We start from the raw sequence: 25,559 nt of genomic DNA on the forward strand, positions 1-25,559 counted from the left end.
TGAGAGGCTTTCAGGGATACGCACAAATCGATAGTCTCCTTTTAAATACCAAGTGCATTTGTTTGAGTGCAGGGAGATTAGTCCCTCAGGATGGAAGTAGGATGGGGGACTATTAACAGACACACTGACAGGAGGAAGGGGGAGTTCAGAAGCGTGCAGTTAAACTGCATGTACGTCCCTGGCTATCTGCTGGCCTCAGTGTAAGAGAGACTGTCAGGCCTCCCCACTATCTCTCAGCTTTAAGAAATCTCAGCAGCAGCAGCTAAATTAGCTGCATTCACATGAGACTCACTGCCATTTCCACTGGATTTTGAACAGCCGTATTTGCCCCTCAAAGTCATCAGTGAAAGGGGGTCTTGTTTAGGGGTTGAAGCAGTGGACTGGGAGTCAGGACATCCCAGTCCATCCCTGGCTCTGTTGTAGACTTTGGCCAAGTCATTTAACCTTGTGTGCCTCGGTTTCCACAACCGCAGAGTGGGGATTATTATCTGTCTATGAATTTCTATTGTGCCTGGCAACGTAGATACTATCTCATCACACTGGGGTGGGAGGTTGTGCAGCTTAATTCGTTGTTTATAAAGCAAAATCCTCCTAGGGAAGGGGAGATAGAAGGGAAGAAGATTGTAGCACTATGCATATGGCTTGAGATGCAGGTCTTGTCTAAGACTCTTGAAATATCCCAGTATCCCTGATGGTTATATTGAAATGCCTGTTTTTATTTGGTTTCATTGGTCCAGTTTCAATAAAATCCTCAGGACCTTGCTACAAAAACAGGGCAATTTTTACCTATGTCCCTGTCTACCAAGCACTCTTCAGAGGTCCTTGGAACAGCCATCACAAATCTTGATAATTAGAAGCAGGAGTGGCTTTGCATGACTGGACCTGTTTACACTCACCAAATAGGCATTCAAGGCTCACAGTCTGTTTAGGGAAGATTCTTTCACCCTCGGTGAGTTTGTTCTGCCACTCTCTGGTGAGTGGGTGGTGATCCTGGAACTGCTCTAGCTAGAACTTTGCTGCGCGACAAGACCTCAACTCCAACATTCTGGAGCCTACAGTAACACATAAAGCCAACAGCCAGAGATGGGGAGGAGGCATGGAGTGTGTGGGTACTGTGAACAGATGCAAGTGGAAGGCTGCCTGGGGGTAGGCAGGAGAACGGAAAGCATCACATCCAGGACTAGATCAATGCCCAGTAGCATAATGCAAACCAGGCCTGACTCTTGGGCTGTGCCTACACTCTCCCACCAGAGATGGGTTGTTTTCCCAGAGGCTTATTACAAACTATTAAAAACCCAGCATCAGCATGGGATAGTGCACAAAGCCCCAAGCCACCCAGATTGGTCACCTTCCCTAGTATGCAACAAGGCCCCGCTGCTGAGGCCCTTGAGAAGGGCTGGTGCCCATGGGCTGAACACCTTGTTCAGACTTCGACTTCATCTTTGGTCAGATGGTTTTTTCTGTTTTTAAGGTGAGGAGATACTGCTGCCACTCAGGTTTTGGGGCGTGTGGTTCTATGGTTAACTTAGGGCAAAGGCGCCTAGGTGAGGTGCCTGCACCAGTCCTTCAACTCCAGCCGCATCTTCCAATTCCCCTTAGGGGCACACAAACTCTCCCTGCCTCCCTCAGGTTTTGGTAAAGAGTGGAGGGAAGTCATCAAAGTCTCAGTGTCCCCCCACACTACTGGAGAAGATGGAAATTAAATACATCTGTTACACTCACCAAGGAGGGCACGGTCTGGTCAGGCACACTTTATTACTACTCCTGCAAATTAAAAGAAAAGACAGTTCACTATGGAAAAGCAAGAGGCAGCTTTACCGCCTACACCACAGCACCTCTTTGTGCCGTAACACACAGCTCCCACAACCATTCCTTGCATAATGACATGTTTCAGAGGAGCAGCCGTGTTAGTCTGTATCTGTAAAAAGAAAAGGAGGGCTTGTGGCACCTTAGAGACTAACCAATCTATTAGAGCATAAGCACCTGATGAAGTGAGCTGTGGCTCACAAAAGCGTATGCTCTAAGGAGCCACAAGTCCTCCTTTTCTTTTCACACAACCATACCGTGACTTGAACGAGAAACGCACAATAAAGTTACAAGGACAAATACATTTTACAAATGACGAACGTCTTCAGCTCCATCCAGAGTGATTGCTCCCCCCGAACAGCAGAGACCGTTAACGCCAGTGTGAGTTATCGCATGTCCTTAAAGCTTAGGTAGCCAAGGGACAGGTCTTAGCGGTGACAGCAGCAGGCTGCACCTTGGATCGAACTTTAAGGCCTCAGCGGCTCCTTGCCCTCAGTGAGCAATGGTTTGGGGGCGCAGTGGCTCGGATGGGCATGGGAGCTTAGGGGAGTTTAAAAACGAGCTCAGGTCTTGCAGGGCTGGGCCGGAGCAGGAGGAAGGCTGGGGTGATTTGGAAGATGGCTTTGTATCTTTACAACTGTCCAGGGGGCATTAACCCGCAAAGGCTGCCATTTGTTACCATCAGCCTGAATGCTGCTTATCAGCTGTTAAGCGGGTCCTCCTGGGATCCCAGCCCCGATACTTGTTAGTTAAGTGGCTCTTAAGCTGCGCAGTAAAAAAAAAAAAAAACATTCAGCGTGAAGAGCCACCGTGTGTCACTGAAAGTTATTCTTGGAGGAGGGTTTTTTCCTGCTTGCAGATGGGCAGCTAGAGGAGGCAGCTTGCAGCGCTCGGGGGGTGCTCCCAGCTATGGGCGGTTCCGCCCCCGCCACCCTTGGCGGGCACTTGGCCAGGGCCCGCGGGAGCCCCAGGCGGGGAGCTCGCCCCTCGCAGCTCCCCCGGCTTGCCGAAGGCAAGGCAGCCCCAGGAACTCACCCGCGGGCTTCCTCCCCTCCCCTGGTCCCTTCCTGCCGCCGCTCCTGCCTTCCTCAGAGCGGGGAGCGGCTGAGCTCGCACCCCTTCGCCGGGCGCCCAGCTCGAGACTCGAGCTCGCCACCTGAAGCCAAAACTTGCAGAAGCTGCTAGAAAGTCTCACGCCCTCGGGCGTCCCTCAGCCGCTGGGGGTTTGTTCTGATGATGCGAGGCCTCGAGCTCGTTGTTAGTGGCTGGTTGGAGTCTCTTCCCTCCCGCGCAGGGAGCTCAGAGAAGGTGTTTCATTAAACGCAGCCGGCGTCCCGGTTTTTAATTAGGGCTGCTCCAAACACAGCGAAACGAAGTAGCCCCGCGTTTGGGGGTGGCCACTCAGGCTTGTCTTTCTGCGGGCTGAGGGGTGGCTGGAGGATTATTTCCCTTCCCAGTGCAGGGGCCCTCTGAAAACGGTCTCAGAAGCTGCGTCCCCACGTGGGTCTTTTAGGCTCTGTCTGCACGTGGGGCTGGGGTGGGGGATTCCCAGCCAGCTCTCCATGAGCTAGCCCAGGGTAGCCGGTTGTAGCCACAGCAGCATGGGCAGCAGTGGGAGGGGCTAGCCACCCTGAGTACATCCCCTTGCCCCCACACCCCGGGGGCATGTACTTAGGCAACAAGCCAGAGCTGTTGCCCACACTAATGCAGCTACATTACTATTTTTAGCACGCTAGCACTTGTAGAGTCTACCCCCAGCTAGGAATCACAGCCTAGCTCCACCTGTAGACAGAGCCTCAGGCTGCATGGGCACAGAGAACGGCAGGCTCTCTAAGTGCCCACTGGTGAAGGGCCCTGGAACATTATAAGCTGCACTGCAGCCAGGGAGAAGGTGTTTTTACTAACACACTATCTCCACTGAGCAGCGTTAGCCAGGGCCCAAGAGTTCAAAAACCAGACTGGTAAACCAAAATAAACATGGGTTTATTTTCACCTTGAAACGAACACAAACCCTGTTCCCAATGAACCCTCATCCCACACCAGCGTCTTATAGCAAACAAACAGAAAACTTAAAGGAAAGAAAGAGCATCCTGTAAGGATAAGTGCAAGAGATTCTAAGTGATAACCAGGTAGGCAAGTGGATGACCAGGTGATTGTGGACATGAGAGGGAAAAGGCAGAAAAGCTTTATGCAAGAACATGTGTCACAATGTTCATCACAGGTAACACCACTAAACTGGAACCAATTATGTGTTTGAAATAGGACACACAGCAACCACACTCAAGATTTTACTTTGCTGCTGATAATGAGGTGCTCTCCATGTGTCTCATTTCCTTTTTATTAAGGCTTTCAGGGGGCCTTTACAACAACTTGTTTACATGCACAAACAGAGGGAGCAGGAGCAGTTCAGATGAGGTCAAACAGATTTGCAAAATGCCAAAGCCAAACAGAAGCAAGCCAGTGAAAACTGGAGAGGTCAGAGAATAGAGTCAAGTATGCATCTGGGGGTAAGAGACTAATGCTTAATAAAATTACAACAAAGCTGTCCAGTCTCTAACTGCAGAGAGCAGCAAGAAAGGAAAATGGATGTAATGCTCTGAGTTAGGCCAAAATGATTCACTGAGAAGAACTGTGTAGACCTGTTACATAGCAGACAACTGAGGAACAAAGGGCTCTCCCTCTGCATGAAGCTGGATTTCCTTGTTCTATATTCCCAAGGCTGGAGGTTCTGTTAGCCAAGTCTGACTAACCAACTGTACCAGTAGGCCATTCACAGGCACCAGCCCTCACAGAACTATTTTTGACAACTTGATGAACCACTGCCATGTCCCTATTTCTAAAGATCCCCAGGAATCCTTTTCTTTGCAACAGGGCTACCCAGTTCTCTTTGTGAAGTGTTCTGACTCTGACTCACCTTCATAGCTTTCTCTTCAAAGCACTTTTCAGGCATTAAAGTAGTTCTAACACCACCCCTGTGATGCAGGAAAACATCATCCCCATTTCACAGAAGGGGGGACTGAGACAAAGAGGTGAAGTTAGCAGTCTGTGACAGCAAAGGCATGTAGAAGGTCATCTTGTCATCCGGTTTTAATGGTCAGCATGGTAGCGATATGACCAATGTCTCCTGGGAGAGAGAACAATAGCGGAATCTTCTACCATTTAAATTCTGTTGCATTCCTTGTGGTATTCAAAGGAACTAACAGAAACCTGCAGCAATTTTGATCACCCAAGAAGTCTGAAGTCTCGAAAGATGGTGGCAAATTAATTGCTAGAGGTTACTTCACATCAGTTATTCCAACCTAAGCAGGATGGTCTTTTGTACTTCACCTGGCCTTCATCTAAACTGGTGCTAGGACGGTGTGAAATAGGGAAGTTTGGAGGATAAAAATAAAACCAAGGCACTTATTTGGTCCAGACCATGCCCCATTTTTAGTGATCCACTTGCCCTAGCACGTGTGCTATACCAGTTCCTATTTGGGGCTGAGAAGGATCTAAAGGAGCAGTATGTATGTGGCTGCAGCAAAGTTAAGCCTTTGTTTCTGTTGCTGCTTATCTCATATCCACTCCGTGGAGCTTAGAGGAGGCACTCAATCTCTCTGTGAAACTCACACTCACAATGCAAAAGTAATCAGCAATGCACTAATTATATGAGAAAGTCATTAGTCCTTGGGCACTGAGGGTTTAATGGATTAAGTTATCAGTAATTTGCAATAGTTACTTTTTCAAAGTAATTTTAATAATATGGCAATAAACACAACCTGACACCCCCACACTACAGACACGCAATGCTGACTCCCCCACACACTGACAATGACACACACCACACACACCAACACATCCACACCTTAAAGGAAACATACAAACCCCTGACACAGACTGAGACACACCCGCTCACAAGTAACACTCCGCTCCATCTCTCTCTCTCTCTCACACACACCCCACGCTTACCCATTCAACTTTGTGAAATCCAGTACCCACTCCAAATGACACACCCCAACTCCCCACTGACCGATACATACTAAACTGTAGTTTATTTAAAGTGTTACAAGAAAACATTGTCTTAAATAATGTCAGTCAGTCTAGAATCATGTTTATCACCACAGGAAAAAGAGAGAGCCCCTCCCAAATGGGACTCCTATCCAGTTGTGGTTCTGCACTGGGGCCCACCGGGATGCTGCTCCACTCAACGAAATAAGAAAATAAAAACCAGAGTAAAATGCAAGGACCTTAATTCCAAAGCGACGAGCCATTTACAGCGGCTAATGTAATGGAATAGCTCTTCCAGAGGAAGGGACCACATAGGTAAGGGAGGGCAGCTGCTCTCCTGCCCGACTGCACTGAGTACATTCCTAGAGGGGGTTCCAAAACAGCAGCAGCACAATGGCATAGTTGGAGAGTGTGGAAACCGTAGCCGGGCACTGACTGTTCAGAACAATAAACGCATGAGGCAACTTATATTTGGAACATTTTTTCTAAAAGCAAATGTCCAACCAGAAGAGCCAGCGTGATTAAAGCTTGTGCCTCATCAGGACCATTTCACAGATTACTGGGAGTAGGACAGTAACTACAAGTGAACAGGCCACTTCTCTGGAGCTGTGGGAGAAGCAAAGGTGGGGGACATTTGAGATTTACAGTGAAAAACACCTTCCCTCAAGAGAGAGGTCAGCGTAACAGAGCGAGCTCTGGCATACATGGCCCTGTTTCGGTCAATATCAGACCCTTCCAAAAATTCCCACGGCACCTCCCAAACGCCAACAGCTCAACTGAAAATAGCAACAAAAAGGACGACGAGAAAACATCAGGTTAACAGGTGCAAACTGAGTAAGGCTAAGGGAGCTGTTGTAACGACACATGGAGACAAACACAGACACTCGCAGTTGTTCTCTTGTGTGCAATGAACTCGGATCTGCCTGTGTGACCCTTCCAGCTCTGCTTCAGGGGCACACGCATTGCTGCATCTTCTCCATTACGTAGCGTTAGGGAAAGGGCCATGACTGTGGCTGTCCTTTCTACGGTTAGTTAATGGGGTTGTCCACACTGAGTGAAGAAACCACTGCAGGGACATTGACAGGTTGGTTGTCTGGCATGTCCTTGCAATGACGTCTGCATCCACACAGCCACTATGCTTATGGCTGAACTGTTTTGGTGAGTCCACCTGTGGTACATTCTGTGACACCTTAGGCATATGTCCCCTGTCCCCTGGCTAGCATTCTTCTGGGAGCAGGGGCTTTTGGGTAATTTCCAAACGCAAGATACAAATGCATTGTAGGAGAGAGTTAGGAAGCTGGCTGAACCAGTGCAGCTGCAATGCTTGTGACTTCCCATCCACACTTTGGAGACAGCATTGTAGAATACATTGATTCAGACAGACCCGAACTAATGCAGGAGTTGCAACCAACCAGTACAACCAGCACTTGAAAAACATCTGGGATGGCTGTTGAGTGGGGGCACAAGTTGTTGAACGGATGCTGCGAGATTAAACGTGTCCCAGCCTACGATTTGTTGCAACACCTCTTTGCTTACTGTAGGCAGGGCCACAAGGTGACAATCCCAGAGCAAATTTTAAAGTGGTTTTCCTTACAATGTTCTTTGAGTTCTTTCATTGGGAAGAATCCTCCCCTTCACCAGCAGGCATAGGGGAACAACGGGTACTGGCTCCAGTCTGCCATGCTCCCATGGGCATGCCCCGAAGCCCCTTGAGTATTATAATCTGTGGAGAAGGGAGAATAGCTCATTGCCCTGTACTGGCTGTGGGAAGGTACCATCCATTGGCCTAGGCCTTGCTCGGTGCCATATGGATTGTACATTGGACCTCGGGCCCCTGGTTTCCCAGCAGAGTCTACAGCCATGTTGACCATCCCAGTATAGTCCTGTGGAGTGGGTAGTGGAGGGGGGAGTGTAGGCAGGTTGGTGAAACCTTCTGACAGCTGTTTGGCATCTTGCTCGGGCACCGTAGCTATATCCACTCGGTGGGATCTGGCCCGGAATTCATTTAAAGCGAGGATGTCACGAGCGGGCGCCTGCTGTGTATCCCCATTGTCGTGGAACCTGAGCCCAGAAGGTAGAGAGAAGAGGAATGAGTCAAACCTACCCCGGCGTAACATTCTTGAATTAACCAATACTGTTTGCGGTTCAAAGCTTGATCCAGGGAAGTGGGGGAAGCCAACAACATGGGGCAGCTGCCTCCCCATTAAGTTTTAAACATCAGCTATCCTTCTGAAACAAGTGCATTTATTAAACTTACCTGTTTCTGTATTTGCCCTCCTGCTTATCTACCTACCTCCATCCCTGTGCCCTCTTCCTGTCACTCTGCCCCTACCTCTCTCTATCAGGAAGCACTGGGTCTCTCTCATGGATAAATATCCCATAAGGAGTCAGGCTGCAAAAGGGACAAGCCAGTCCTTTCCAGTAAGTATGGGGAGGACCCGGACCCAGACCCAGACCCAGACCCTGCCCACTACAGATAAACAGCTGGGGGGTGAGATTCACCTGTATGTCTGGTAGGAGGAAGGTGTTGGCACTTGCTGCTCTCTGGCAGTTGCCTCTCTTTGGTCTGCTGGAGCTGGTGATGCTGCAGGGATTGAGTGGCTGCCATTCTGCTCTGAGACCCAGAAGGGATACCCGCTGCTGACAGGAATGGAATTACTCTCTTCCTTCACCTCCACATTCTCATCCTTCACAAAATCTGACTCACAACAGGGGAAAGAAAAAGAGAAAAAAGGAGAGAGGGGGAAGAGAGAAACCAGAGCTCAGTAATGGTGGGTTTGCAGTTAGATGCTGGTGGAGGTCCCCCAGACAAAACGGGAGGTCGGAGGGTTAAGGCGTTTGTAAATAGTCTAAAATGTCTAATAATTAGGAGGAATCTTCCTATGTTCCATTAATCAGAAACAAAGGGCGAGTGTTTTTCTAATCTCTCTCTCATTCTCAGTGTGAGATTCTGGAGACCGTTACAGGCAGAGTAGGGATTCAGCTGGAAATCAGAGATTGAAAAGACCCATAAGGGGTTAGAGCCTCCCAAGCTGTTGCTGGTCACATGGTGCTGGCTGGCTGGCTCCTCCGCCTCTCTAAACTGCACTAAAAGGCGGCTACAAAGACCCTCTATATATCCCTAATATCCCTCTTCCCACAGCTGTAGCTGCCATAGCAGTGTTATTAGATCATCAGTGGGAAGGGAAGCGGCTTGTGCAATCATAAGTGGGAGGGGAGGGGTTTACCAGACAATCTCTGCAATATGGTCCACACTATGAACATTTCGAGCATCCCTGTTTTAAGCCAATGTGTCTGTCATAGGAAGACCCTTGCTCTGGAAGCCCTCCTGAGGCTGGCTGCAGCACAACACGCACAACTGCCTCAGTTTCTCCTTCTGTTTGCCCATGAAAAGAACACAGACCCTCAGAGCCCAGTTCAAAGTCTGCTTCCGTGCATAATTTATTCCTGTACACCAGTGCACTAGTTCCCCCCAAACCTTGCAGTAAGACTATTCTCAGCAAACCCACAGTAAAGATATAAAGGTGGAACCATTTTCCCATTCCTCTCTTCAGGAAACACATCTCCAGGTCCCTCACCCAGAGTCAACAGCAGCATTGTGTGCCCATTTCCTTTTGCCCCTGCCACAGGGCACCGCTCTCCAGGTCATCCGCCTGAGAGCAACCAGATGCCTGCATCTATCACAGCCCCAAGTCAGGTCTCCTGCGAGCAAGCTCCTCACAGCGTTCCACTCTCCTTCTCCTGTTTAGAAAAGGTCTCTCCAGGACCAACCCCTTGTTATGGATGTCCTCATATCAAGGGCTCCCTGCAGCATTCCCACTCCCCAAGCCTCCTTGCCTATGAGTCCTATGCTTGCTCAGGGCACGTCCCGGGTTTGGCCTTCCCTGACCAAGCTGGAGCTTCCCCTTTTGTGTAGGGGTCACTGTCCAAGCCTTCCACTGGTCAGGGGTTCCCAGCAGTTCTGCTCCAGTTCTCCTCACAACTCAGCTCTCTCTCACAGGGCTCCTCTAGCTCTGGCCCAAGCAACTCTTGCCAGTGCTCCCTGTCTCTGTCTAAGCCTCAGGCAGCTCTCACCCGTCCCTCCTGTGTCTGACTGTGCTCTCCAGGTCTCGGACAGCTCTCAACCACCAATCTCCTCACTTCAGGACCCAGCTGCCCTCTTTTAAGCCCAACTGGGAGTCAGTTGACCAGTCACAGGTGCACTGGCCTCTTGCAAGGCCAGTGTCACCCTGTGACACTGTCCATCTCCTGTCAATGCCAGGTTGTTCCCTACAGGAGATTTTCTAGTCCATTGTCCAGTCTAACTGTAAAGGTTTCCAGCAATGGGGCTTTCTCCACATCCCCTGGGAGACTCTTCTGCAACTGACTGGAGTGGAAGAAGGTAGTTATTGTGTATTACAAATGTTTTCTTACATATTTCTCTCTGAAAAGCAACCTATAAACAGCAGCATATGAATCCTAACAGGAACTCCCCGTGCTGTATGCTAGATGCTCCAGTTCTTTCCCACATGAGTACAAAGATTCCTCCTTCGAATGGGGGTCCGGTCTTCCTGCTTCACACCCCTGCCCCATTTTGTGGCAGTTAATGAAGAGCCAGATCAGCCCAACAGACTACAATTTTATGTCCCTATCCTGAGTCTGAACCCTGTAGTGGCACGTCAGAAATTGCTTAGATCAAAAAGCCAATGTAGTTGGCTCTCCATCCCTGTCACCAGTCAGCGTGCTGCCCTTCCACTGTGCCTGGCCAGCACATAGCTGCAGCTCCTCCTTACACCCACTGGCAATGCTGCAACCTCTACTGTCCAGAGATTGGACAGTAGCTTTTCTGAGGTCCCCTTTGCTGCTCCTGCCTCCACCACCCATCCACCTGCCTCATTCCTCACCTACCATGCTGCTCTGCCTGTTCTCCCTTGATGCCCAGGACCCCACATCCCAGCTGCCACCATGTACTTGACCCTTACTCCTTCAGGCTATACCCCCAACTACCACATATTCCTGCCCCTTTGCTCATGAATTAAGGTGTGAGAGTTAACATTCCGTTTCTTTTCTACTCAAAAAGACCTGCAGTGTCCTCTAAAATCCCTGCCCTTGAGGCCCAGGATTCACAGGCCTGCTGGCAAACATGGCCCTGTGCAGAAAGAAGCTTTAGCAGAGCTGTGTTAATGCCTCTTTTCCTCCCCTTGGCATGGTCCCTGATGGTGAGCACCCCCTCAGGCTTGTTGTTGCCAATATTACCAGATTCCTCAGCACCAGATTCTGTTTCTTCTGGCTGCTTCCTCTTCTGGGCTTTGGCTGGACTAAGTTTCTGGCCTTTGGCTCGCCCTTCCCTGCAAAAAGAACAATGTCTGGAGGCAGTTCATACGCAACCTTCCTACCCAGGTCCCTGTGCTGGGGACTCTGGAGCAGACACAAAACCCTATTATGCTGGGGGAAGCAGAAAGGCCAAGTACCCGTCAACATCTGCAAAAAGAGAGGGTAGTGGTTGACGTCTCCCATGTTTTTGAAGCTGCACATTGGCTGGCAGTGCACCAACACAACAGTGGTGTTGACTTCTTGGGAATGTATGTGTCCAATGAGGTGCAATTAGTCATGCTGGCTGCCACTAGAGAATAGGGATCAGGGAGAAAGACTGAATTACCCCACCAGGATTCAGGCACTAGGACTAATCAGTGAATGGATTATGAGTTTTACAAAATGCTCCGTGACACTGGAAAACCTCAGCGTTGGAGGTCTGAACAGTGATTTTGTGAAAACGGTCCAACATCATACATACATATCATAAAATGTTGTGGGGCTTTTGTTTGAAAGTGGGATCATTTCTGAGGGAACGTGGACCCAATTTAACTCAAAAATGGTCCTATTCGGTGAAAAACAATCTTGAAATTTTCAAAATATTCTTTGGATGAAAATCAGTTTTGACCATTTCTCCAAAACTCAAGGCATTCTCCAGGCATGAAAAAAAAATTGTAAATATTTTCATGAAAAGTTTCGATTCTAAACATCCATAGTTTCACTCCTTTCTTCTATCTGCTTTCATTTGCTCTTAAGTTTTCCTGTTATCTCAAGCACTGCCCTCAGGCCTGACAGAAGTCCTCCCTGGAGGTGGCATCCAACTTTCTCTTCACAGTAACTGGGGGGAAGGAGGAGGATGGGAGGAACCTATATCTTAGAGTTAAGCTGACACCAAACAGGGGCAGTGATCTACAGCTGATCCTCTATTTCAAGTGTTCTCAAACTGGGGGTTACGGGGTTATTACATGGGGGGGTCGCAAGCTGTCAGCCTCCACCCCAAACCCTGCTTCACCTCCACCATTTATAACAGTGTTAAATATTTTAAAAAAATGTTTTTAATTTATAAGGGGGTGGGTCTCACTTAGAGGCTTGCTTCTGTGAAAGGGGTCACCAATACAAAAGTTTGAGACACACTGCTCTATTCGGTCAGGAGAGTGTCTACCTTCGAGTGTTCTTCCCATGTTCCCGGAATCCCTTAGCAAATGGGTTGTTGTCAATCTTGAGTTTTGTGATCTACAAGTAGACATGAGATCCAGTATTAGAATGCGCAGCTGCCCATGGTGCCATGTTTGTTTTGTACCACTCTGAAGCAAGATCGCTGGCACTAACAGCTGCTCTATGGATAAATATCTATCCTGTGGTCTCCATCTGAGTGCCTCGCAGCTTTCCTGTATTTATCCTCACAACAACCTGCTTTACAGAAGGGGAACTCAAGTGTGGAGAGAATAAGTGACTTGGGCAAGTTCACACAGGAGGTCTGTGGCAGAGCAGGCAACTGAATCTGGATCTCCCAGGTGCCAGATGAGTGCCTGCCCACTGGTTTATCTTTTCTCTCCACATTAATTTAAAATTTAATTTCAATTTCAAATTCAATTTAAGCAGCAATAAAGGCCCCACTTTAAGTCGTCAGATACAATAAATTCAGAGTCTGCAAAGTACTAAAACACCAGCGCTAGAGATCCATGCAATACTGTACTCAAATTGCTGGAGAAATGTCCCTCCATCTCCAGCTGATAGAGATTTCTCTACAGGAGGTGCACAGGTGACAAGGGGTGACAGGGGTACTTATGGGCCACAAAGGGCAATGGAGGATCTTTTCGCTTGGGAGCAGGTTCTGGTGTTAGGGACAGGGTATTTCCGAGGGAGCGGAAGGCTGGTCTGCTACACTCTACCTGTTCATTTTGGTAGGCAGTGACAGAGGTGAAGACAGTCTCAGGGAAGCTGAACATCTGGAAGATGCTCCAGCGGGCACTGAACAGGTCGTCTGCCTGAACAATGTGGAAGCGAGGCTTGTAGCGGTGCATGGAGTGAAGGATGATCTGGTGGAGAGGGAGAGAGGAAGAATTCCATTTGCAGCTTGGCTCAGTAGGCTCGCTATTACCATATTCTGTAGTTGCCAACCACCCCTCAACAGTGACCAAGTCTTCTCTGTGATCATTCAAGCTCCATCGGTCTTTAGTCATGGATGTTTTCTGAGGGAACCCAGGAACTGGGGTCTCCTCGGATATTCCAGCATGTGGCAGCATAAACCGAGCCCATCTCTGGAAGCTGGTGAAAGGGGGAATATTGCACATTCTGAGTAGGGTGCCTCCATCTTCTAGTTGCATGACTAGGGCAATAAACCTCGTGGCCTTGCAGTGGGGGTAACAGAGTGTGGAAGGAAAGAAGTTTTAGCCTTCCTCCACTTGACCTGCTACCATATCCTGAGTCAATGCTTTGAGTCATCAAGAGCCACCAAACCTATGGGGCTACAGTCAGTAGGCTGAAGAATCTGTACTGCCTACAGATACCCTGGCCCTGCAGCACAAACCCTCCCACAGAGATGTCATACTGCCCATTTCCCATGTGTGCAAAGGGAGTTTTCATGTAAGTTTCCAAATCACGTAATCTCTCATGACACCGACATTCTATTTGGAACCGAATCCCCCTTCCCGCAAATGCCGAGATAACAAGTTCCAGGGAGCAGAGACAAACCCAGCTCCCATCTTACGTGTCCATGTTGATCCAGGGTATTGTTGGTGAGCTTCAGCTTTTGGAAGGAGACAGGTTCTTTCATCCAGTGGCTGCCGGGAGCTGGAGAGTCTGGATGGATGTATGTACGGCAGGGGAGCTGTGGCTCTGCTTTTCCAGCGACTTCCCACTGATCCTTATTCCACTGGGGAAGGCAAAGCAGGAAATTCCGTATCAAAGCAACCATGACTCCAGCGCCTTTGCTTCAATGCTTAAGGCTGCGGAGCAGCGGTGTCCAAACTTTTCCTGTCATGCCCCCCCCACCAGTAATGGAGTCTGTCTGCATCTCGCCTCCATTATTGCACAGCCAAGGCTTCCTCAGCAGAGGAACTTGGGCTGAAGGCAGAGCTGGGGGTGGGTGGGATAGCTCAGTGGTTTGAGCGTTGGCCTGCTAAACCCAGGGTTGTGAGTTCAATCCTTGAGGGGGCCATTTAGGGATCTGGGGCAAAAATTGGGGATTGGTCCTGCTTTGAGCAGGGGGTTGGACTAGATGACCTCCTGAGGTCCCTTCCAACCCGCATATTCTATGATTCTATGAACTGGAGACGAGGGAAGAGCTGGCCTGGGGGCAGAGAGGGAATGAGGGCTAGGCTGGGGGCGGAGCGGAGCTACAGCTGCAGGTGGGGCCTGAACAGAGCCGCGGCTGGGGCCAAAGCTGGGCTGGGGCGGAGTGGGGCTTGGTGGCACTCCCTCCCTGCCCCCCATGGGGGTTGGGCATGGGCCTCGCCGTGTACCCCGCTGAATGTTGCTGGAATATGCCTCCTATGGGGGTGCACCCCACAGTTTGGGGACCACTGCTGTGGAGATCTCTGACACTGGAGCGTGACTGACTGCTGTCACAGAGGCACTATATAATGCTCCCATGTCAGTGTCCAAGTTCAGGCCCCAGTTGCTCGCTCTCTGTCTCCTACCTTCAAAGCACTTTGCAAACATTAAGTAACTAACAGCTGCATGGTTATTGTGTCTGTGATTCAAAATGAAATTTGCAGAGTTTACAAATTTAAAAAAAAGGTTATTTTTCTAGCAGCTAGCTGAATCTAGCTGCAGTGCTGGCAAATGGTGGCTGATTCAAAGAGAAGCATAAATCCTCCAGAGACCATCTAATGTGCAGTGCTCTGTGGGTCATTTATTCCTAACCCGGGCTGGTGAGCAACTAGTGCTTGGAGCATACAGATGGATTTGTCCTGTGCAGGGGGACAGGACACAAGCCCCATTTAAGATGTATGATGGCTTCAGTGGTGCCTAGGCTTTACACTGCAGAGGGGTTGATTTCACTAAGCAGAAAGAGCAGACAGAATAACTTTTTAAAAGTATTTACCTTGTACCTGAAGTTGTCCATCGGCACAAAATCCACCAGCATGAGGTACTTAGCATAAGGGATCAAGCCAGTGACTTTGACTTTGCACTGCGGAAACATTCGTCTGAAGAAGAAATAAATTCGACATTATAAAAACTATTTGGGTTTCCTTTAATGGCCCAGTCAGGTATTAGGTCTTGGTTGCTCTCTGTCAGGTAAACTGCTGGTGAGAACAGCACTAGTGGAGCTGTGAGCATTTTTACCAGCCTATTGTCTAATCCAGCTCCGAGCAGGTCTAGATGACACAGTGGTTAAAAGGCCAGCAGTTGCAGGCGGCCTGTCTTTTCTAGTGCTCCTACTGTTACAACCCCCATAATGTAGCAGTGGGAAATTTAAGAACAAGTTAGTGTAGCCCAGGTTTCAGGCTTACACTGTTTCTAGTCCTGGTGCAACTGTAGCAGAGATGGAAAACAGCTTAGAAACAGTTCTGTGTATGTGGCACCCATTTAAAATCTATCTAGCTCTCTCCTAGCAAGTCCCCACCACCTCCATTCCTCTTTGTGACCCTGAAAGAGTCTTTAGCCCCTAGGCTGTAAGGACTTGTCTCCCAGCTCTCCCTACCCACTGAAGATCCTGTGTCAGGTCTCAGAGGCTCTGGCACCCTCTCTGCTGGCTTCTCCTTGCACAATGAATTAAAATTCCACATACTCTAGCTGTAAGCTCCAGAATGTATCATGCACTCCAGGGCATGCAGGATTTCAATTTAAGAGCAGCCCGGGCCCCAGATCCTGTCTTTTCCTTGCCTTGTTCTTGTTCACAGACACAGAACGAATGCCATACATTCAGCTCTCATCTTCCTTTGCAGTGTCCATCTTGAGTGCCAAGTCCCCAAGCTGGCCATCAAGAACATCCCAAATCTTTAGTCTATCAACGAGCCCCAGATTTGATTTTTGTCTATTATATTCAAATGATTTGCCTGCAATGCAGCATCAATATGTGCTCATGAGGCAAGTGGGATCTAATACGCAATCCTTGTGCGCCAGTTTCACAGCAACGGGGAGGGAACGCTGAAACTGCTACCTACAGGAGCTACCGAAAGGGGTTTTTCAGGGCACCAGGCCGTTTTTCAGGGCTGAGCCCTGGCACCTCTAGGCTTGGCAGTTCATACCCCTGGCATCTCTGGGCTTGTCGCATCAGTTATAAAAATAAAAAATTGCTTGAGCCCCAGCACCTCTTTCATTAAAAAATTAACCACTGGCACCAGATGCTCAGTGACCTGGATGATATTCCTAATTCAGAGTTTATGAGCCTTCAGTAAACCCTGATGCTGCACTTGTTCTGCAAGGAACTGGGAAAGGGAAGGAGAAGGGTAACAATATAATCGGCTTAAAAAGCAACCGAAGAGTGGCCTTTCCAAAAGTGACATCGTAGAAAAGCTCTGGAATGCAGTTTGCAGGGAGAGGGCATATGCTGCTTTCTGGCCTTCCTTACCTGCCAGACTTGGTGATGATCATCTCAGTTCCTACTTGATGAAACTGCACCCAGAGGTCCATGTCTTCTAGGGTAACCACAATGGAGCTCTGAGGGTAAGACTCCAGGCTGGAGGAAGGAAGTGCCTCACACTGAGCTTTCACATCTACCAGGAGAGAGTAAAGAGGATACCTCAGACAGTGAGGAGGAAAGTCAACATGAAATAGCACCATAATGCTTCAGGAGACACAGCTTTGGGAATCAGCATCAATACCAGTTCCTCTCCGTGTCAGTGCCTGAAAATGTCCAGTTGCAGAATTTCACATGCTGATGTAGTAGACTCACCAGTGTACGTCGTCACCACTCCACCTAGTGACTGGCCTCCCAGAACTATTCAACCACTTCTATATCACAGCTTATGGAGCTTTCCTTTAGTTCCGATAGTAGAAACCTACGTTTTTAGTGCTGTAGATGCCTGGATTATTCCCACTAACAACGGTGGAGTCTCTGTGTGGTGTGTGGTCACAATGGGCTACACTGAGATAACTTGCCTGCAAAGACCTTTGGCTATCCTGGCTCAGTAAACAGACAGGTTGCCTGTTGAAGTTGTTTTTCAGGGGGCAATATCCTCGTTGGTCGAGATTTAGGCTCCGTACATTGGGGTAGTCAATTGGCAAACTGCAGGCCAAATCCAGACCACCAGATGCTATTATGCAAAATATTTTTATTTATTTATTTACTTACTTATTCTTACCTTTATTGTTATTGCCATGTGAAAAATGTTTCTCTAGAGTCTGGACCTTGACAATACTTGGACCAAGAAATCTGGACCTTGACAAGAAATAATTGACTACCCCTGCCGTACATCATGCTAAGTTTACTTGTTCTATTCAGTACTCAGACGGGGATCCACAATGCTGTACATTTCACTCTACCAGTGTTCTTATGTTCTTGCGAATACAGACTAACACGGCTGTTACTCTGAAATATGTAATCACGGTCACACAAAATATTTTATAGAGAGATAGTAAATTGAAAACTACGAAAAATTGGAAGATTTTAAGTGGCATGGAGGGGAAGGGGAGAGAATGCTGGATCAACGGGGCAGCACAAGTGACATAAGCAATCCCAGAGGACAGTGAAAAAAGGACAGATAGAAGAGCCAAACCTGAGGAATGAAGTTGGTAGATAGACAAGAGATCAGAAAGGGAGGGCGGAGCTAGACCATGGAAGGCCATTTTGAAACGTATTTGCTAGGGCTAGGAAGTCAGTTAAAAGGGTGGAGAATGGTCCCATGTGCAATACAACTTCAACCATGCCAGGGGAGTCATTCGCAATATGACTCCATTTTATAGTGCAGTCAGGGATTAACTATGTTCCTGAGCCATATGGACCTCTCAGCAGGCATCTATCCCACAGATGGGATCCTATTCTTACAGAAAATTTTAAATTCAGGTGAGTGACAAGAAAGCCAGAGATATGGGACTTCACAGAGACTGAGAGGCAGTCAAATAGGCAAGAAGCAAAGGGATCACTAAGTAATTCCCTTTTAATTTTTTTAATAGAGATCTCAAATCATGAAACACTTTTGGGAAGGTATGGCACAACTCATATTTTCAGAGAGACAAAAAGTTGGTTGCTTTTTCCCTTCCTATATTTCAGCCCAAACACCTGGGAGAGCATGTCTGGACCTGATGGTTTCCCCCGTAAAGTAACTTTGGGATGTGAAAGGTCTTTTTGCTCTTTGCAGAAGTGCTAGTTTACCTTCTAAATTATATGCACCTCATGGCTAGTTTTTGGATGAAGGCATGTTTTGCTCAGTATTTGTAGACTGTGGGAAAATAAAGCTCACTTGCTTGCCATGAAATGAAATTTTAATTTTTCACCATAACCTTGTTTCATTTGGGGATGTTCTCCCCACACTGGTCTGACATACACTCTAATTCCTGTTGTTCTGAGGGACCTGGTAATGACACAATGGAGCCCAATATTGTTAGGGAATGTTTTGGTCTTGCAGAGTATAGCGAATTCAACTGTGCTTTAAACTTTGTTCCTGAACTGTGTAACAACCCTAAGTACAAGGCTGTCGCAGAGTTTGGAAACAGTTAAAACATGATTCAGCCCCTTTACACTATAAGACCAAAATACATTTTAGTCATGTCAAAGGCTACTGTGGTGAAATGTGATCCCCCATCACAGTAATTATAAATGTTATTAAAGCTAATGTTAAAGTTATATAATACACAGGTTAATACACTGTAGACAGGATCACTAATGCTATCTGATGAAGTCTGGATCCAAAGCCCAATTCCATTCCTTGGTCTAAAACCTGACCACACTGAAGTTAGTGGCAAAACCCCACTGGTTTCTGGAGGGTCAGGGTTTGGCCCATGGTCTTATGATAATGTTGGTATTAATCAAATATCTGTGACTCTTCATTTGAAGGTATTCAGAACAGCAATGCTGTTATCAGGTTAACAAAAGCAGGTCCACTTTTGCTTAACAGAGAGTGATACATTATCAGCCATCCACAGCCATTTATTTTAACAGAGGATTGTCTCAGCCTGCATCAGGTCCTATATAGAAACAAGGGAATTTATCACCTCATTACAACTTTCCTGAGCAACATCTTTAAACAAATACACATGGAAAGTAGCCAATTATTTCCAGGGAAAGCAGACCCTTTTCAGGATACATCTTTCCATGCAAGAAGTCCAGTACAAACTAAACAGGTTGTTTCCACAAGATTAGGATACAAACACCATTTAAAAACAATTCTGACAGTTTGCAAAGGCCTTTAGGTGTTTAAAAAAAAAAGAAAAAAGGGCCCTCCACCCTTAGACTTTTTCTGCTTTGATCCAACATTAATGAACTGGCTAAGAAGTGACACCTAATTGGCTCACTAACATTAGCCTGTTAACATCTTCTTACTAAGGCTTTTCTCATATCCTCTAGCAGAGACATGAAAGCTGCAATGAGATTGTGCATTTTGTTGTTCAGTGCAGAGCACATATCAAAAGGAATTACAATAAAATTGGGCTGATTTTCAACAAGCCACTGTCCAGAAACAGATACGTGCAAACAGATTTGATTGAATTTATAGATTACAAATGATAGGTAATAATAATTCCTTTCCCCAACTGTATTCTACAGTTAGCATTTTTGTAAACAAATTCAAGACCAGCAAATGAGATACTGGGAAAAATTCTGGAAGTCCTTACTCATGGAAGACATATGGTGAAGTCAATGGGAATTAAACTCAGTGAGAGTTTTGCCTCAATAACTATTGAATTAAAAACCAAATACAGATCTCAGAATCAGGCTCCATAGGAATGAACCCACAATGAGTGAAATACTGTAGAAAACAGCAGCAAGGCCATATTTATAATCAGCAGTGGGGCAAAGATTTTAAAAGGTAAAACATTATTTTGGTGTCTCAATTTTTGGGTGCCCAAACTTGAGATACCTGAAAGGGGCAGGAGTTTCAGAGACAGGGTGGGTCTGTGCTTGGATCTGGATCTGAATCATGATAGATTCTACTGATGGATCCACATAGTGACCCAGTGGGGCTCCACACAAGCACAGGGGTCTGCTGATGCAGAGCTATTTGCAGGATCTAGCCTCCAGTCTGATTTTGCAAAACCAAAGCCACCATGTTTTTGCCCATCTCTAATCAGCAAACAGCCAAACATTTATTTCCCTTCTGACCATGCCTTGATACTGGAATGGAACGATCTTGTGGAAAGGTTTAACACACACTGTTCAAATAGTAACTTGCAAGTGCAAGGCCCATATGGGACCAGCTCAGCTCATAACCTTAAAAAGAAACTTTCTCGCTCATGGGGGGACGCTTAGTTCATATTTGTAAAGTGCTTTGAGATTTGTGGATGGAAGATTCTAGAGAAGTGTGCCAGAAAGTAATCCAGCCTTCTTCAGTGAATCCCCTAAACATGCCACAGTGCTGAGCTACTGGAAGGTTTGTGGTGGATTTCCTGTGACATGTATAGGACAGGGTCTGCGTGCCCTGAAAATCTCCAGTAAGACACAGGATAAGGATTTCTTCTCCAATGACCATATCTGTGAAAGAAATCTTGTCAATAATTCTGACCCCCCAAAAGGCTCCCAGGCTTGTAAATGACAATAGAAACACCCCATTCATTAAGTGGGAGAGCTCTCAATCTCCTGGAATTGCAATGCTTTTGGCAAAAACTCGGGAGAGTGGAAGGTTCATCACAGTTTATCCAGTCCCACATTGAGTGTTTCATAAGTGCTATGGCTTTATTTCTCACTGGTCATCAGGACTGTTTCTGATTTCTAGTGCAGTGTGATACAAAGAATTATATGAGAAAATAATTTATTTTTTTAAAATTGGAACCCTTAGCTAGATACAATGGTATAAGATAGACTATTCCCTTCATTCTACATCCAATATCTGTAAAGTCAAAGTCCTGCTAGATGTAGCAGAAATCACTATTATACTCCAATATTAATTACAATGCGGATTTTTAAAAAACAGCTACGGTTGAGATGAAAATTATTTGAGTCATATATCTACCTAAGCTCTTCCAAATGAATCAGCACAGTGTGGGGGTGGGGAAGGGAAGCAGAGGATAGCTAGCCTTTCGAAACGTGTACATGAAATGCGTACACCAAAGGGGTAAATGATCTGCAGCCCTCATCCAAAGTGCAGAACCTTAGGTCTACATTCATTTGGGTCCCAGTTACATCTCTGAATGGAGTTCTCTCTGGATTGACACTAGTGTAACTGAGATCAGAATCTGACCCTTGTTCTCCCAGTGCTAACCCGCCATTACACACAATCTGTTTACATCACAATTAGAGAGATTTTACACGGTGTTGTTAAAAAGGACTGATGAACAGAAATAAAAAAAGTACGTAAATAAAAATCCTTGGCAATCAATACAAGAAACAACATGTTGCCCCCCAGGGAATGAAAGCTTATGGAGATCATGACATATGCCTGCCTGGTGCTTTCATTCTTGGAAGGCAGAGAAAATCCAAAACCAAGCTGACTGTGTAATATTAAATCAGAAATGTCTTTATCCCCTTAACAACATAATATACAAATATTTTAGATTTCTATCGGGCCTTTCATCCCAAAGGAACCCAAGGTGTTTCACAAACCGGACACACAGCATCAGCAGCCCTCTGCATATGCTCACACTGTACAAGTCAATGGTGACTGGGGAATTTTGGGCAAAGACATTGAGGCAAATCCCTACTAGTCTTACAAAAAGTGACAGGAGATCTCAAATGTCCACAGGGAGCAGACATAACCTCAGTTTGTCCTCTGCTCCTGTGGGATGGTTTAGAAAACTCAATGTTACCCACAAATGCTGATGACCCAGTGAGTAATGCTTCTTCCCCTCCATCTAAAAAAAATTATAGCCCACCTCTACCACAATTCTAGATCCACCCTGCACACTAAGACATGGAAGAGTCACCTACCAGGTAAAGCTTGCATTTTTCCATGTACTGTGAAGCCAGAGAAGTTGTGAAAGTCACTGTAGGAGAGAGATCCACCAGAACTCTTATATCATGAAAACCAAAACAGTCCAGTTCAAAATCAGAAGGCTTGATTTCCCAAAGAAAGCGAGCACCCTTCTGTGATCCAGTGTCAAGAGTGACTGGGGCTAGGATGGGACTCCAAGCTAAGCTAGCCAAGGTGAGTTCCTGTTTTATGAAGGCTAATGAGCAGGGAGGAGCTTCTCCCCAGGGCTGTCCCCTTGCAGTCCTTTGATGTCCAAAGGGACAAAGAGAGGAAGGATTTGCAGCAATGGCTGGGGCTGAGGGAAGAAAATCAAAGAGAATTAACATGGCTTTGACATACAGGAAACCCTACAGGGGAAATGCACCTTGATTTACTGCTAACACACTTTTAAACAAATAGAGACAAGACCAAAAATGCCAGCTGAAGATGTACCTACAAAAAATAACTTAATTGCAGACAACAGAGGAGATTTCCCTCTGGCAGTTTTGGGGTTTTGATCAAACTTTCATTTCCCAAACAGATTTCTGCATTCGGTTTCGTTTAACTGTTGAAACTGTGGACTGTATCAATTCAGGAAGACAATGATTTTTAAAATGCTGATTCCCCTAAGATGATTGAAATAACTGTCTGATGTAACCTTTCACTCTCATAACACATTACTGAAATATCCCTTTTCTTTTGTCAGTCGAGGTCTTCAACCCCATTGGTATTTGACCTCAGCAGAAATTCAAGGGAACACCAAAGCGTTACCTACTGACTATATCTGTCCCTTCAACAGGGCTCGGCAATATAATTTATTTTCTTTTTTATCACATCAATTTTCTATTGCATTGTACCCATTGATACAACAGAAATGTATTCTCTTGTGATAAATCCTGACGCTCTCACTACACTCAAAGGTTTTGCTGGCACACCTCTGTTGGTCAGGAGTATGGTTTTTTTTGCTGACATAGGTATGCTGGCAAAAGTGTGGAGTCGGCTATACTAGCAAAAAAGTCCTTTTGTCTGTATAGTGCGTATTGCTTGGTGAACTAGTATAAGTTTACTGGCAAAAGGAATATTTTGCTGGTATTAACTGCATCTCTATGTGAGCAAGGTAATATCTTTTCCTGAACCAACTTCTGTTGGTGAGAGAGACAAGCTGTGTGTAAGCTCGAAAGCTGGTCTCTCACTAACAGAAGTCGGTCCAATAAAAGATATTACCTCGCCCACCTTGTCTCTCTAATGTCGTGGGATCAACACGACTACAACAATTCTACACCAGGGTAACCTTTTAAATGTAGACAATACAAGATCCAGTGTTTGTATTCATTCAGTCACTGAATTCAAGGCTGAGTAGAAACTAATGACTTCAAGTTTGGCCCTTAATGAGTTTATCCTGAGAGTGTGACCAATAACATTTGTTCTTACAAGTGCTAAGAGATGGCTAATCAATTCTCATTCTTCAGGACATAAACTGACCACCACACAGCCAAGAAAGGGATTTCTTTGCATCCATGTACAGCATTGCATTATTGGCTAAGTATATTAGGGGCTAAGGGTGGAGGCTCAAATACTGATCACTGTCAAGGCCGGATATTCGTCTTGATGGACCAGAGTCTGATTCCATTGGCAAACTCTTGTGTTCCAATCTTCTATTAATTTCAAATGGCATGATTAGATTGCTGTAGCTGATTTAGGGTCTGATCCTTCTCCCTCTGAAATAGACACAAGTTTTGTCACTGACTTTAATGGCAGCAGGACCAGACCTTTAGTTTGGCGCATGAAATACATATTTTTAACATGCCTATTCCTTTATTGGGCTTTTGTTTAAAGTGGATGTTAGCATAGTTAATATTAATTCAGAAATAAATTAAATCGTGATAAAAGATACCTTCAGCAATAGTAGTTAGGAGCCTGAGATTACTTATCTTTGAACCCCAGTATGCCACTCCCCTCCTCTCAGTTTATTTACACTTATCTCAGTCACACACACCACGACTAGATCTCAGGATGTAACCAGTGCCTGCTCTGGTTTTAATAAAAGGGATTTTTCTCTTCTCCTTTATTGCAACTCATTGTCATCTGCAGTAACTTGGCTGTGGTAGGTAGGTCCTTCTACCCCAACACAGCACTAATGATATGAATGGATCCAAATCTTGAACATTCTGTAGGGATGAAAATCCAAACTCTTATTACCACAGGGCCAAATCCTGAGACCCTTACACTCAGACAAAATTCCCCAGTGATTCCTGAGTAAACACTGAATCAAGGTCTCAGGATTTGGCCCAGAAAGGGTTCAAATAGCATCATTTGTAGTCCACTTCTGTAATCACTACCCCATTGCCCAAGACCAGCGTATTGTGCTTTGCATTGCTGAAAACTGGACAGCACTGGTAATGGTGTCTTTCTGTTTCTGTGGGTTGAGACTGAAAATGTTGCTCCTTGCCTCATTTTATCTAAGGGCTGGAAATAAAAATATATAACCCCACCCTAGACCCCAGTTCCTGCACTGGTAAGCCCAGGAACCTTCCTCTTGTTTCTGCTACATATGGGGAATTTTAACACACTGGAGCTGAGGTGCCCAAGAATGTGCTAGGCTGATGGGGGATTTCTATTCTCATGGGAGTGTGGGCCATCGCTAGGAGCACACTGCACTCTGGGGCATCCCAGTCCTGAAGGGGTAATGTGCCAGCCCTTAGCACAGTGAGATCAAGAAGAATGTTTTTTGAGTAGTTGTAGAGTGACAGGTTACTGATGCCTGGGAAAACTTCACCTGAGGAGGATTTTTGTGGGAAGGGTTAGTTTACTGGTCAGGTCCCTTGAAGAACCAGGAGCAATCTACCTGACTGCCCCTTAAGATGGGGGCGGGAGGATGTCAAACAGAAGACCACAGGTTTTTCCCCTGCACAGGACAGCTAGGGACATCTCTAGAATTGGGGAGCTCAGCCCTTTAAAGGGAGGTTACTGTTTGGCAGTGGAAAGAAGGTCCTATGGGGAAGGAGAGTCAACTCGGTTTTGGGAAAAGGAAGGATGACCTTGGGGTAAAGGCAATGGATGGGGGGGGGGCACAAGATCTGGGGCCTATTCCTAGAGTGAGGCTTGGTCTACACTACTAACTTCTATTGGTATAACTGAGTGATGTAATTATACTGACCTAATCCCCCTGTCCCATGTAGACATAGCTACTGCCTCTCGGCACAAGTGAAGATCTCCCGCCTGAGCTCCAGCTGTGCTGCTGCAGTGCTGCAGGTGTAGACAAGCCCTAAGAGGCACAGATGTTGCAAAGCTGTTCAGGATAAGGGACTTGCATTGGCTCTGATTTCTTTGGTAAGCGGTGGTCCCCTTGTTCTCATCCTGTCATAGGGAAGAGGGCATATTATCTCCTGAAATCTAGGCAAAGGTGATGAGAGCATGGAAAATAAACCAAATAGACAGGTAATGACAAGAGTGGGTCCCTCACCCTGTATAGGCTGACTGTGGCTC

The 25,559-nt window shown here is 46.5% G+C and overlaps 1 protein-coding gene across 1 annotated transcript; it reads right to left on the reverse strand.

The window, feature by feature from the left end:
* Positions 1-5,824: 5,824 nt before the first annotated feature.
* Positions 5,825-16,740, reverse strand: LOC125623090 (T-box-containing protein TBX6L-like). Its single transcript, XM_048821913.2, has 8 exons — positions 16,604-16,740; positions 15,134-15,236; positions 13,796-13,960; positions 12,978-13,124; positions 12,248-12,318; positions 11,029-11,120; positions 8,296-8,491; positions 5,825-7,854 (listed from the first exon to the last, which is right to left on the reverse strand). The coding sequence occupies exons 1-8, from the start codon at positions 16,663-16,665 to the stop codon at positions 7,428-7,430; spliced, it is 1,263 nt and encodes a 420-aa protein (XP_048677870.2). The 5' UTR covers positions 16,666-16,740; the 3' UTR covers positions 5,825-7,427.
* Positions 16,741-25,559: the final 8,819 nt, after the last annotated feature.

Source organism: Caretta caretta, chromosome 15 (genome assembly GCF_965140235.1).
Source record: "Caretta caretta isolate rCarCar2 chromosome 15, rCarCar1.hap1, whole genome shotgun sequence".
Lineage (NCBI taxonomy): Eukaryota > Metazoa > Chordata > Testudines > Cheloniidae > Caretta > Caretta caretta.